Below are 15,020 nucleotides of genomic sequence, written 5' to 3' on the forward strand. Positions count from 1 at the left end.
GCAAGTACTGATGACACCCATGGTATTGTATAGCTGTTCCCTTTATTGAACAAAAATGGAGGTCAGAAGTTCAGAACTCAGAAGGTAATCGTGGTGTTATCCATATTGACAGTTATTTATCTAATAAGACAACATTCAAGGGTGATATGTTCAATGTTATCTTGCAAAGTAATACAGTACAATATATAGTTAGATCAGATTTTTAATAATCAGAGGTGCACTCGGGTTGACTTTTGTACCCCAGTACTACCAATTTTCTGATAGTACAGTTAACATTTATGCCACAAAGCAACACAGTATAGCCTCGCAACTGTTATCATGACCAAATTCGAATAGTTGCGTCATGGCTGGCAGAGACGAGGTATGCTCCAGCCAGCCTGTCAAACAGCACAGAGTTCACCGAGTCCTCGTGATTGTGCAACGTGTCCACCTGGCAAGTGTAAAAAGCCATTGTGGAAATCGGCAAGCTGCAGTTAGATTTAAATACCACAACACAATTAGAGACACCATCAAGGCATCAACACCTTAGCTTATGACGCACATTTAAACAGACGACTGCCAACATCAAAGACATACCTTTCCTGTTGCGATGTGGTACATCTTAATGGTTCCATCGTTGCTTGCTACAGCCAAGACAGAACCTGTACGAATATGTGTTAAATAACTTTGAGCTGATCGGTTAGAGCACATGTAATCCATAGCACAAGAATTGCAAAAGAATTTTGTGAGGTTTCAGTGAGCTATTTGTTTTACACGTACTGCGGCATTGGAAATTGCTGAGCACTATGATGGGCACTCGCACGCATGCATGCACATGCACATCACTTCATAACGACTCACCAGATGGGTCAAATGCTACATGATTAGCTGGATGGGGTCCAACATCAACTGTTGCCATAGCACTTGCAGTTCTCACATCCCATAACTTTACCACACCATAAGAGTCACAAGAGGCCAAAGTGTCTCCTTTCAGAGAAAATGTCACATGGTTGCATGAGTGAAAGTGACCATAAAACGTTTGTGCACAGATTCCCTGAAATGGCAAAGTGCATCCAGTGAGTTCACCTTATAAACGTAGGCATTAGTACACAGTGATGACGCAGGCACGTAACACAATTACACTATTGTTATTGCATGTGATAAAAGAACTGTGTAAACTCTTACTGTCCTAGCATCCCAGAGAGAGATTGTTTTGTCAGCAGAGCACGTGCACACAATATTGGAGTAGGGAAGAAACGTTATGCCATTGACAGAATCGGCATGTCCACGTAACGTGCTACGGCATCTTTCACTGAAAAATTATTGTAGAAGCATGTGTTGCCAATCGTCAAATCACTATTGACTTATCAGTCAGCCTAATCACTATCGTGAACCTATATATCATCGAAACAATAATATTAAATATACACACTTCATCTTTATATCCGATACATAACAACAAGAAATTTAGTCTTACTCATTAACAATCTTCAACTATTACAATATAAGTGGATGGGAGATATAAGAATTTATTAGTAATTAATTTTCCCCAATTGTTTAAAACAAATTAAAACAAATTAATCAAGAACAATTACCGCATTGTATCTCTTTCTGAAATTACATTGGTCCCCAGGTTTCAACTCATATTAGCGAACAGTACTTTTAGATCTTTCATAAGTGAAATGATGTAAATAAGGTAGAGGTAGATACTTATTAATGTCCCAGATCTTAGCTGTGTTATCCATGGAGCAGCTTATTAGGACATCACCACCACAGTGCCACTCACAACTCCATACTGAAACAGATTTTATACAGACAATAATGCATAAACAGGAATGTTTATGAAACAATTTTTATACATAAAAATTTTAACATGAAGATGTACTACGTATTACACTTCCTGTCAAGTGTGTTAGTTTCCAATCTCATGACCAACCTTTCCTATTAGTGATGTACTTCTACCCTAATTAAACGAAATTAAATATAACCTGGTTGAGTATGGTCAGTAAACTGGAGTATGTAATCTTGTCTACTAATGTCCCATATCTTCACCGTCGAATCTCCACTTGATGTAGCTATCATGGTACCCCTAAAACAAATGCAAGTGCCTTGTACCACAAAAATGCATATTATTGCTCTAATTTGGGATTTGTTAAAAATTGATCTTATATATACTTAAAATTCATTATTTTATATCTAATACGATGATTCTGTGCAATTATTGCTCAGTTGTTGGGCAACATAGTTGCGTGGACCATGAATGTCAATGTATGTTCCCTTGCAACAATTCAATAATTGTTTTATTTATAAATCGGCAGTAAATAATCACATGGTAGGACCCTAGACCTTTAATTAAGCTGCCAAATAGTTTTTCACGATTACATCGTTTTACATGATTATAATCCAGAGAAATAGATTGAAATCTAGGGCATTTATACGAACTAGTAATGGCCTTGCATTTTATCAACAAACTGAGTCGCAAAATTTGGAAATTCACAAGGAATTTTGGATTAGGGTACACATATCATTACTAATTTGGCCAAATTGATCTGATATACTCTCCTCGTCCACTAGTGCAAACCTAAAACCGTGTTTCTACTAGAACTTCTAGTGTAAATATAATGATGCAGTGTTGGTGGTAACACTGCTCACCGGATTTTTTATGGGCAATATTAGGTTTTACTTCATGGCACACGTCACGGCACATGGTCTGCACCAATTATAATAAGGTGAGTTTTGAAAAGTTTTTTTTTGCAGCCATATAACAAATTAAGTACTTTGGCTGTGGAACTTTATAATGTATAATACATTAAGAAGTGATACATGAGTATGTAAATTAGTATTTAAAACAGTAATCATTGTTCAATAATGTAACATTCTATCATCTTAGCCAGCAGATGACCCATATAGCTACCACGTGTGATTAACTACAGATAATCCCACCAATATTAGAAAAAGTAGGCATCATGTATGCAAGTTATATCACTCATACTCTGGGTTAAAATCAACATCGGAGATCCAGTCTGAATGGCCCTCTCCAGTCATGATGTGCTGACCATCTGGTAACGACCACAGCATCCAGCTCTGATCATCGCTAACTGTAGCAAGAACTTGCTCCTTGGGGTGAAGTGCGATTCTAAGGAAAGCAAAGGAACATCGTTGTTGTGCATTTCTAAAATGTACGAACGGTAGCTACATGATGATGCCTGGTTCAAACACGTGTATAGTTCATACCAATAGAATAATAAAGATATTTGAATTATATGGTCACATGGCACTGAAACTAAGAGAACTGCGATGCCCATATTATACAGCGTCATATAAATTGCAGGTGTTATTATTCTAGCTTCACCACATCCCATTACATAGATATGATGTGCAATCACCATTATTGTATGTTTTGCTTCTGACATATGGAATATTACATAGTGTATTGTGTTTGTTCAAACATAATCATAAATGTCGCAAAGGGAGCCAATCTCACCCACTAATTGCCACTTTGTGTGCCTGTATTGTCTTATTAGGTCTAAAGCCTTCTGCAGTTGATAGGTTAGGAGCTGGATGAATATCACGATGTTGGTGAGGGTTGATCACATCTTTCAGAAATTGCACAACCTAAAATAGTCAAGCTATACATAGTTATCACAACAGTCACACAATGCTGTTGATTTAAGAAAGAAGAAATAATAAATATCTAGATTCAGAAGTTAATTGAAAAAATAGCACACAATCCTAACACTTCGATGCCTGTGTTACATTTTGCATATTAGTTATGTTAAAAATTTCATTGTTCATGTAAAAAGCTCACCATATATTACCTGATGATACCTGGTAAGATACATGGCTATACAGATATTTCCATTCATCATCACCTCTGGCATAATACTTACATTAGGTTCACACTTTGATGGAGATTTCTCCTGTGCCCTTTTCACATGCTGACTCCGTGTAGTCTGGCCTATAGGCATCAAGTAGTGTGGAATACAACTCTCGTCTTTTGTGTCTACAAAGATGGTTATGTAAAATCATCAATGGCATGAACTTGTTGCAGATTAATTTTAGAAAGGTTACTGATGTTGCATTGTAGATTGCTTTCCTTCCAAGTTATAATAATGCAGATAAAAAATGTTATATTCAAAATTAACTGTACATTTACAAATATGCAGATACCAAATTCTATATTGCTTGCATCAAATATTCCCATGGAATTTTGCAAACTTGTGATGTGGCTAAGGGTTTTCTCTAACTCCAACTTTGTGAGCGTTTTCTCCTTCATAGCGGCTTCATACTTTTTTTTCATTTCTTGTATGCTTGGTTCATAAGTAGAACAATGCTTTTTCAGTCTGTAGGATAACAATAAGGACCTCCATAACTGAACTACGAAACACGTACATGCCATAGCTCAGTGTGTTGCGGTGAAAAAAAAGAAGGTAGTGTACAGTACCAGGCAGTACCATTTGCCAACCGTGACCATGCCAACCATTCGCCAACGTTGGCCCAACGTCATGCAGCCAACCATTTCCAACTAGCATCATGCCAACCATACGCCAACGTCATGCAGCCAACTACTTGCCAACGTTGGACCAACGTCATATTGCCAACCACATGCCAACCATGACCGTGCCAGCGTTGGCCCAACGTTGGCCCACCGTCATATTGCCAACCATGACTGTGCCAACCAAATGCCAACGTTGGCCCAACGTAAGCATGCTATCTGGGAAGTTATTAGCATAGATGGTGAGATCATTTGTACAGTAACGTATTGTACCTCTGTATCTCAGCAACAAGTCTTTCTTTATTTTGTTCCAAGCGCTTGTGGTGCATACGGCTGTAATCTCTCTCTTTTCGCAGCTTAACACATTCCTCCTGAGCTTTGCTAGCAATTATTAATCACACACGCATAAATGACAGGCTTATTTTTCACAATTGATCACAATGAAAAATCACAATTGATTTTCGATGCAATATTACCTATATAATATTTCATTGAACCTACTTTTGACAATTTTTTTTATCAAATGCCAACTATACATACAGCAAGTATCAGTAAATTAATTATGCATACGAGCATGTTACTTGTGATCGCTGTAACTCCTTGCTGATATGCTGTAACTGTTCGTGCAGCAACTGGTTTTGGTGATAGGCATCTGGTACTGAGGTCAGTTCCTCTTTTGGAATATTTCCTCTACTCTGAAACTCGTACCTACATTAAATACATGAACCAAGCCACATATAAGTAAGCTAAAAATGTTATGCTACAACTACAGAACTAATGTGTTGTAAACATTTGTCTGACATCATTATATGCTATTATCACCAGTTATATGATTGAGTTCTTATTACTTTACCACTCGGTTTGAAAGCAGCCTAGTGTCTTCTTCATTCCCATACGGTGCAGGAAGTTCCTCACATAGTCATCAACTACTTCAGGCATTCTTGACACAGAGCTGATGGGTACCTTAGAGGAGTTATTAATATTAATGTAATCTAACTCTGTTTTCAGTTTGAAACTCCTCTTTAATTATACGCCCTAAAGAACTTGGGATAAGCTACATGGTTAAATATCCAAAGTTGAAACGTGTTTAAACTATGATAGTGTAATTTAAGCATCATTACACTTGGTTGAGACTTTTCTGACGGATGCCGATATGTGCGAATAGATGAATCTATGGTTTCCTCGCCTAGAAATAAAAACATTAAAATTGCATTGAATTTGAAAGCTATGATTACAAATTTTAAACAACATCACAACTATCTATATATTTGTAGTATTCAATTAATTACTATAATTTTATGTTGAATTTGAAAACCTGTCTCGGGAATATTGTCTCCAGCCAAACGCTCTCCATATAAGAAATCATCATCAGTGTCAAGCACAACTTCATGCTCTAAAAGTAAAAGAGAAAGAGCCACTATATAGAAAATTAATTCTAGGAACTACTCTTGTTGGGTTACATTATTGTATCTAGGGTCTATATGACCTGCCTGGAGATCAGGCCGCTCGACTCAAACTACATGCAGACTGCCTACTGATTATATGATTACGCTCTACACATAATAAAACGCGCAACAATTATAACACAATAATAACATAATAACACAATAATAACAACAATAATAACATGCGCAACAAAAAATGGCGGTTTGCAACCGCGTGCAACCTGCCCACCCCTCCACTTGGAAATACATTGTGCCCGCTCACTAGCGAAAAATGGCGGTTACAAGTTGGTAAATAATCTTCGTCGACGAGTAATATATAAATAGCAAGTACAACATTTAACCGTTAGTTTGCGGTTTAATTTTAGTGTTTGTAGTAACTTAAGACATTTGTGCGGCAGAGAATGTGCTTTATTTGGCGTACCGAAGAAGTTATTAAACGCAAAAACTTGTCTTTGCTTACTACCTGGAAATTGCCATAGTATGTTCTATAACCCTGCGGCGGAGCGGAGGGCTGTATAGTTCTAGAGCTAAGCCTAAGCCTAAGGCCTACTATTACTAAGCCTACTGTCGCTGATAAGGTCTATGTTCCCCAGAGTACTGCCGGAACGTACCCTGGGTACGGTCCGGTATACCGGAACGTACCCTGGTACTAAATACTACTATCTAATATGCCGGACCGTACCTAGTCCGAGCCAACGCAGACCCCAGTAATAGGGTCTGCGGCTGTGTCTATCTCAATCACGGAAAGCCACCTCCAGTTTGGAGGTGGCACTTATAAGTAATATATGCGCCTGATATATACAATCCTATTGCATGGAACTTACTTTAATCTGAACTTGAATCATTTATCTACATGTATGCACGCTATGATGTCCTGGTAGCGGCCACAACATAACAATATATCAAGTTGTTAACCTAATGGTAAATATAAACATCCAAAGAAAATTGTCTGTCTTCATTCACATTTGTCAACCAATGAAAATCACTTCCGGTTACTTCGGCTATTCCCGATGTTCAACAGGAAACATGGTAGGTAGTCCGCGCCAGTCAGCCTTAATTATTTCCGAGTGAACTCAAAACTACCGGAAATGAATTTCATTGGCCGATCGAAAAATCAGTCTAATAAGGCCAAAAATATCGAAGTTACTCTTACTAGGGCTCATAGGGTCTATGTCCCCCAGGGTACTGCCGGAACGTACCCTGGTCACTATTTGATATGGTTAGGGTTAGGATTAGGGTTAGGATTAGGGTTAGGGTTAGGATTAGGGTTAGGGTTCGGGTTAGGGAGTAGGCGTAAGCGACTCCCTAGACTCGTTAGTGGAGTAGGCCAGGTACGGTTCGGCATCTCAGCCTTACTAGGATGAATTATTGCATGAAAACAAAGTTCTGAAACGGAGATAAAGTCTTCGGAAAGCGATATTGACAAACAGAAGGTCTGTAGACTGTACTTGATATTTTGGGTCAAATATACCCCCGTCACACCCTCGCCTCAGTGCTACTCCGTACTCGATTCACCTATCCAATGCCCACAACAAAAATTGCAACAATTTTTACAAGGGTGACTGCAGACAATAAACCCGCACCCTCAGATTAGCAAAGCGGAGTTATAACGTCTGCATTTGCGGACTAAGTATGACTATGTATGACTATATGTCTATGACTATGACTATGAGTATGACTGAACATGGCTCTAGGCTCTAGTAGTAGTACTATAGCCCGCGTTCGATTAACTGCCGCACGTTAATCACCTGCGGCAGTTAATCGAACGCGGGCTATAGTACTAGAGCTAGACTGAGCAGTGACACTGTCAGTGTCAGTGTCAGTAGACAGTACTGTACAGTGACTGTACTGTACACAGGTGACAGTAGGCCTACTGTACAGTGTACTACCGTCGTACCGAGTACTGACTAGTGTCATACACAATATACCTACAAACTGACAAAGTGCAAGTTATTACATTCATGCGTTGCACTTTTTGCAGACATGACCATTATAATATTAATAATGATAGCTTCCATACTTTCTAAAGAGTATAACTCTGGCTGCTTTTTATTTGTGAAGTCCCGTGTAGCAGCCATACTACCACAACCTAGACGTTGTCATGGTATCCAATGATAACCAATTGCAGCTGAACAAGTGTACAGTCATTACACCACTGGCGCCGTCTTTTGTTGGAACCATGGAACTCTTGCGCATGGGCATTACTGTTCTGTTACTGTTATCTGCGCACTACGTTTTCTCTCTGTGGCGTCTGTTTCTTTTACAGTTTAAGTTGCTGTCTCTTGCACAAACGTTTTATATTATATTAATTCTTTTCATATATTGAAAGAGGTAGGTGTATTTTATTGTTTTAGGGTTGCTTTTGTATGGTTACCTATACTACTTACTACTATCTTGGCTACTTTCTACGTGCTCGTGCTGTGCCGGCATTTTGAGGTGCTGTTCATGCCAAGGTTCATGCCAAACATGGCGACGCGCTTTTGTAGTAATGCGCTAAAGTAACCCCTAGTAGACTTTGTCTCTTCACAGATTAAGTGTAATATTGCACGCGCGATCTGCGAAATAGGTATAAACACATCTAATACATGATACTTGTACAAATTATGTATCAAATATGTTCAAATGTAGTTTTAAAAACAAAATGACCGTAATTACGCGTATTGATTTTCTTGACGCGTTGTAGGTGCTTCGGTTACTAGTTCTTTGTGTGAGTTAGGAGTGCCGAGTGCGTTACATTTCTGGCATTTTGTAAGTAATTTGTATAGTCTATAGATGTACGCAGCTATATAATAATTAATTTTCTTCCATGTGTATTCCCTGACGCACTGATTTCACGCGCAGTATTTTAAGTAATGATAAATCGGTTGCGATTAGAATCTAGTGAACATTTGAATGTCAGAATGATGTGCCTGACGGTGTCCGTTAACGTTGTATCTTGTATTGTAAATTGTATTGTATCTTGTATCTTGGCTCCCTGTCTTGAGTCTTGTATTTCACAAGGCACTCGATTACATCGAAGTGCGGGGATTATCTAGAGAAACAGAAGATTATTACCGCCTCTAATTCTCTAAATATTACTATTAACTAGTGAGTAGTGTTTCGAAACACCAGAATTTTCCGCACATAAACTAACTCTGGACTAGCTCTAGTACTATAGCCGCTTACATTAACTGCCGCTGGGCTATAGACCGACCCATGGGGCATGCAATGGACCAACTTACTCCAGCCAGTCAGCGGGAACTATGTATTTCCGCATGTGGAGGGGTGGGCGGGTTGTGTTGGTTGTGGACAAAAACATTGTTGTTGTTAAGTAACAAATTAATAATAGTAATTTGTTCATCTTTCATGACAAAACTAATATTACAATCTCTTTTGATCGCTTAATTTGTTACTTGACAACAACAATGTTTTTGTCCACAACCACCCCAACCCGTCCACCCCTCCACACGCGGAAATACATAGTTCCCGCTGACTGGCGCTGCTGCAGCGCCGCCAGAAATGGCCGTTTGAAGTTCGCAAATCGAATGTTTGTTCACAAGAAATACCGCAAGTATACCATTGCAACGATAGTTAGAGGTTCAATTTTAGTAGCGGCTATAACTTAAGACATATTCACTTCGGATAAGAGGCATTAATTGCCTACCACAGACGTTTTTTAGCCAGATATAATCGGGGATAAGTTGGTCTATTGCATGCCCCATGGGTCGGTCTATAGCCCAGCGGCAGTTAATGTAAGCGGCTATAGTACTAGAGCTAACTCTGGACTAGCTCCAAGAAACGGTATTGCTAGGGTTAGAATAGCTCCAAGAAACGGTATTGCTAGGGTTACAATACCGTTTCAAACCTTGGCTGCAGCTAAACACGTAGTTGCCTTATTTTCCAAGTATCGCCAAAGAACACCACACATGTGATATACCAAATGAATCGGTAAACGTCCACCTTCTTGTAACCATCAGTGCGCTAGGATGCGCTGGGTACTTACGGGGTTACAGCGACTTTTTGAGACGAAAACAGAATTCATGAATTCGCCGCCATGTTTGCTATCATTCCGACTGTGACTAAAATTTGCAATGGATCGAACAAGCGAAATTAAACGATCTGCGGTCCTCATGTAAACCACCCCTACATCCGAGAACATGTCATCAAAGGTTTTTACAAATGGCCCAGACATTTGTGAACATCGTTTCACTTGCTTTGGTGTGTAATTGCCGTGAGAGCCATCGTGCAGCTATTGTACTATTTCTGTAGTATTTTCTAGCGAGTCTTTTCTGTTTCGGGTTTTCCGTGCCTCGCTAAACATGGCGGGTAAAGCTGATTGGAAAGTTGATATGCTGTGAGAATTAGCAGATTATACCGTGAATTAAGAGATACATTCTAGTTTAGAAGCAGGACAACTGTGAGTTAACGTTTATATTTCAAACAAGGCAAGTCAAAGGTGGTAATAGAATAGTTTTATTTGAGATATACAGAGTTATTCATCTAGATCTGCAGAGGTTTTTTGTATGGAAGGGTGTCAGGCTGTATAGACAATCCGTCGCACAGCCTGGTTGGGCTAGACGTGATGCGGCCATGATGCGGCCATGATGCCGAGGCACGCAGAGGATTGACACTGTGTCTTCCAATCACAGCCTATGCTGCACCTCTCTATAATATTTTCAAATGTGGGGACCCATTACAGTACCAAATCGCCGATCTCAGGAACTAGGGCATTCTGCTAGGCTAGAACGGTTTCCTACGATAGTTTGGCACGAAAACGAAAATAACGCTCTTTAGCGCTCTGCGCTACGTCCTGTTGCATTTTCGCATCTCCGTAATCAGAATAAGGCCCGCCTTCTTCGTTGATGGGCAGGAATGGGGTGTCACCGATGTGACCGGTTCCTTTCCCCAGCCTGTTTACTTTTTGTAGATAATAAAATGCCCGGCCGATGCATTTCACATCAAACAGGAAAATTTTCTGCATTTTCACTCGCTGTCGGAAATGAACGAGTGCGTCATTCATTGAACAATTCAATAAAACACACACAATGTTCGGAGCTAATGTTTACATGCCACAGCGCCATCTCTTGGATGTTTTATAAGTAAATATGGGGATTTTCAATAAAATAATGCGTTTTTATATGTATTTACCACGATTTACGTATAGAAACTATATTTTATATTTACTGATTTCTCCGTATCTTTCCTTGGAGTTTTCATCGTCTTTCAATGCCTTTCGGTAGGTTTTCTGCGTGATTATTATTTTGCGCAGGCGCTCATTTTGGAAATCCTCCAATATTTTTACTTCTTCCTTAGGCCAACCAAAAAATTACCTTTGGTTTGGGTCACCCGCCCGCACTTCACATTTCGGAGTGAAAAATGTGCGACTGCGGTCACTTTTAGAGGGTTTCAAGAAAAAATAGAATTCAAAGATGCCGCCTGCCGATCATACATATTCAAATATCCGACCCTTGTCATTTTATTTACCTAAACAGAGTTCCAAAATATTTTTCCTACAACGTGAAACAGTCGTATAGAGCCTGGGCCGGCTACTTCATAAACAGAGCCTGAAGGTCGTATGGCGCGGCGGCCGGCTTTGATGTACGCGATCGATCGCGTACTATATAGTATACGCATGCCAGTGCTCGAAATAAGCGTTGTCCGGTTGTCCGAGACAACCAGAATTTGCGCCGGGACAACCTAACCAGTCTGAGACATTGTCCGCGTGGACAACCAAGTAAAAAAGGTGACGAAAAACGCACTTTATTTATGTTTTTCTCAGGGGTTCTCCAAGAGCACTTATAGGCCTGGCGGCCCGCCATTAATCTATGGTGTGGGAAAGCGCGCATACTAGCTGCTATTTCCAACACTGGTATATGTCAGGTTTTCTGATTTATGAGAGGTGAAGTCGATTTGGAGACCAGCAAACCAGCAAGTTCACCCTACATTTTGGTATTTTATTCCATTATTATTTTGAATTTTCCGATGGCTTTGCCATGCAAACAAACAACAGTGGGATTCATGTTGATCCGAAAGTTAAAAAAAAGAGAATTGTCGTAGGCAGAATGAAGGCTGTACATGTACTCAAAAGTGGCCCAATACCATCTCCTGCCATCTACATTTTCAAAAATTTTGTGGGGGAGAACCCCATAACCCCCGCTTGTTTTCACCCCCCGAAAGATCCTAGATCCGCACTGAACAATTACATATCTTGGGAGCAAGAGAAACAATGTAACAAAAATGTCGCACTTTTCGGTCGACACCCAAAACAAACGTTTTGCCCATGAGAAGGTAGAAGGAGCCGATAGGTCGTGTGGAGAGGGAGGTGGCAGGAGCATATAAATATTAAAAGGCCTCCTAGTGATGAAAATAGTTACATATATCAAAAGTACACTATGTTAGTGTACAACTACTGCAGACAATTTACAGGTTGATATGGTTTTCGAGCGTGTATGAAAAAAATATTTTTGATGTTACAATGTAAAGAATTTGCAAAACTGCGCTGGACAAACTAAGCCGCACAACTCCCGCCAGCTCGCCTGGAACGGCAAGAAGCCCCCCTAGATCTTTTCTCGCCAAGTGAGTTAGCCCTGTGACCGTTCAGGCTAGCACGCGCGTCTTGTACATGTTGCCAAGCGGTGTAACATGGAGACCTGAATGTGAACAGCGATTCAGAGTCCGTCTCTAGACTTGATCAGTTTACGTAGCTACGGAGATAAACAGTACAATCAGCAATTGAATAAAGATGAAATGAAGTACGATAATTAGAAATCGGACAGTGCTTAACCATCTGGTTCGAGCAGATAGTTGTATTCAAGCCTGCACGTACATGTTTGAACGCTTGCAACGATTCCGGCTAGCCACAGAGCTGTGCAGAGGATTGTTTATACACAGCGGACGGAAATGGATATTCTAATCCTGGCAATTACGATTTCTTGGAGCTTAACCAGCGCATAGTTTAAGGCAACCGTGCCAAGAACGCGGTGATGCCCTTGTGCCGTTCCAGTTGCCAGATGTTCAAGGCGAACGTCGGAACCATGCAGAAGCGATAGACTGCTGAATCGCTGAGTTATAGCACTGCTCGAGTATTTTTCATCATTGTAGTACTAGGCGGATGTACATAATCAGCGAGCGTACTAAGGACCTTACTGACCATTAATACGGCTCCTGACAATAAATTAGAAAGTTTTGCTTTTCAGGTACAAGCTAAATACGGCATAGCAGGTTTTTCTCCAACCAGATAATTCAACTGTTCAGATTTTCCCATTCTACAGTACTGTCTAAATTTTCTAAATTAGAAGTAGGCCTCAAGTATACAGTTAGGCCTTGATAAACTGAACCGAACACGCAAGCCTGACAAATCAGTCCAACATCAAGGTAAATCGTAATTTAGCGTACCAGGTAGTAAGAAATTATGAACCAGACTGTAATACGTAGATTTATGACACACATGATAATCAGTAACAATGTTGATTTCCACAGTATGTAATGTGCATTTCAGTACTTGTTAAATCGCTTAAGAAACTCAGTAGTATACAAGTCACGAGAATATATACATCATCATAATGCAGGTAATGTTTAACCCTGAGGGTCAGGCTGTCCTGTACGTAAAACTAACCGCGGGATCCACGAAAACAGGAAAGTAGCAACACACAAAGCTATTGCGTATCATGTGAGCAGGATTGGCATGAAGACTGAGTAAAGCAAGACTTGATCATGGTTGGAACCAGATTTTATTGTCCTGAGTATTAATGTGGTTTAAATTCCCGGTAGTAATTCTACAATGCATATCAATTACTAATATATATATATATGCATGCTACATGGATGAATTATTATTTTTTATTTTTATGATGGCACGTGGAATGTTTATGCCCAATATAAGTTACAGGAGAATAGCTCTTTGTGCTCACTTGCACTGAATGCAGGCTTTTGCTGTGCGCGACACACGCGGGGAAACCTAGCCTGGACGTAACAGGCCGTTTTCACACCTGGTGGCCGGTTTGGCAGACATTAAATTATTTTAACATTCATAGACCCCAACAATCAAGCACGTGCTTTAAAATATCACAGAGCACGCAACCACAATATTACGACACTGCTTTCGTTATTTACGTCCGGCTTCCCGATACTACCGCTTCAAATAATTGATAAACAATTTGACAGCTCTTAGAGATACTTCACTAATAGAAGCCTTTAAGTCATCCCACTATTTTTGACGGCAGCTGTGTGTTTTTGGCCCCCCCTTGGTTAACAAAATCTGGCCTACAACACTGTTTTGGGGCTGTTTTGTACCCATATTATATGTGATGACAAATAGGAGATATTTGGGATATATATTTTTTGGGCACAACCAGAAATTGTTGCGGACAACCCGATTTGATGCCTGGGTTGTCCCCGCAGGACAACCACATTTTTTTTTTTCTTATTTCGAGCACTGCATATGCTATCGTGCCGTATACCCCTGCTACACGTGGCGAATCGGCGGCAGCGCGTTCCACAGCGTGTCGCAGCAGAAATGGACATTCGATTCTGTGGCCTGTGTGAAAATCATCCCCACAAACGTCTGTTGATATTTTCTTCCACGTGTGGAAGATTGAACAGCGTCTGCGGAGTGGCCTGTGTAAAGTTCCACACTTTCTCTATAAACTTGAACGTGTTTTAATCGTGACATTTCGACGTGTTTTTACGTTGCTCTTCCTGTTTCGCCGTGAACACATGTGTGGTGAAGCTGTGTGTGTGCGTGTGTGTGTGTGTGTGTGACATTTTTCTTCTTCCTTTGGTTCAGGTTGTCCAAGTTTCACTATTTATTTTTAAGAAAGGCGGGTACGTAATACTCGTGATACGTATTGTATCGTGACCCTAGGTATCGATACACTCTATGGCAGCAGGGCGAAAAAATTATTTTTCAGGGGGCTATCTTTTCAAGCTCGCGTGCATGAAAATAGCACTCTAAAATTTGGTTTGCCTTGAACTCTATGCAAATTTACGGGGGCTCTTTTTGGCATTTCGGGGGCTAAATCGCCCCGATCCCCCGTGTATTTTTTTCCACTGACTTGCAGGATGATGACTGAAAACTCTCTGTAATTTGTGCATGGGTATGAAGATATTGGGTAAAAATGTTA

The 15,020-nt window shown here is 40.2% G+C and overlaps 2 protein-coding genes across 8 annotated transcripts in view; one reads left to right on the plus strand and one right to left on the minus strand.

Annotated features, from left to right (window-relative positions):
• Positions 1-72: 72 nt before the first annotated feature.
• On the minus strand, positions 73-8,494 carry LOC106815580 (sperm-associated antigen 16 protein-like). 2 transcript variants are annotated; one of them, XM_014820052.1, is made up of 16 exons: positions 8,307-8,494; positions 5,790-5,867; positions 5,596-5,660; positions 5,328-5,437; positions 5,045-5,182; positions 4,748-4,855; positions 4,150-4,322; positions 3,870-3,982; positions 3,464-3,594; positions 2,972-3,115; positions 1,968-2,068; positions 1,690-1,774; positions 1,165-1,291; positions 841-1,033; positions 577-641; positions 73-430 (listed from the first exon to the last, which is right to left on the minus strand). In XM_014820052.1, exons 1-16 carry the CDS (start codon positions 8,347-8,349, stop codon positions 317-319), a joined length of 1,788 nt encoding a protein of 595 aa, XP_014675538.1. In that variant the 5' UTR covers positions 8,350-8,494; the 3' UTR covers positions 73-316. The 2 variants fall into 2 exon arrangements, with proteins under 2 accessions (XP_014675538.1, XP_014675537.1); XM_014820051.1 differs by lacking the exon at positions 8,307-8,494 and adding an exon at positions 7,940-8,033.
• LOC106815581 (poly(rC)-binding protein 3-like) overlaps positions 8,117-15,020 on the plus strand; it is a 17,568-nt gene continuing 10,664 nt past the window's right edge. For 3 of the 6 annotated variants that reach the window (XM_014820053.1, XM_014820055.1, XM_014820057.1), the window contains exon 1: positions 8,117-8,250. The gene's annotated coding sequence lies outside the window, so the exon portion shown is untranslated. Of the gene's footprint in view, positions 8,251-8,594; positions 8,668-15,020 lie in introns of those variants that run through there. The other 3 variants (XM_014820058.1, XM_014820054.1, XM_014820056.1) reach the window with 3 other exon arrangements.

The sequence above is a fragment of the Priapulus caudatus genome, unplaced genomic scaffold (assembly GCF_000485595.1).
Source record: "Priapulus caudatus unplaced genomic scaffold, Priapulus_caudatus-5.0.1 Scaffold1152, whole genome shotgun sequence".
In the NCBI taxonomy this organism is placed as follows: Eukaryota; Metazoa; Priapulida; class Priapulimorpha; order Priapulimorphida; family Priapulidae; genus Priapulus; species Priapulus caudatus.

What these genes read in the sequence shown, in the direction of transcription:
- LOC106815580 (XM_014820051.1), bottom strand. Translation starts at nt 7,997, where the DNA reads ATGGCTGCTACACGGGACTTCACAAATAAAAAGCAGCCAGAGTTATAC. An exon ending in CACAAAGTGGCAATTAGTGG is followed by an intron (nt 3,116 to 3,463) that starts GTGAGATTGGCT and finishes TGCTTTCCTTAG; the next exon opens with AATCGCACTTCACCCCAAGG. An exon ending in ACCACATCGCAACAGGAAAG is followed by an intron (nt 431 to 576) that starts GTATGTCTTTGA and finishes TACACTTGCCAG; the next exon opens with GTGGACACGTTGCACAATCA.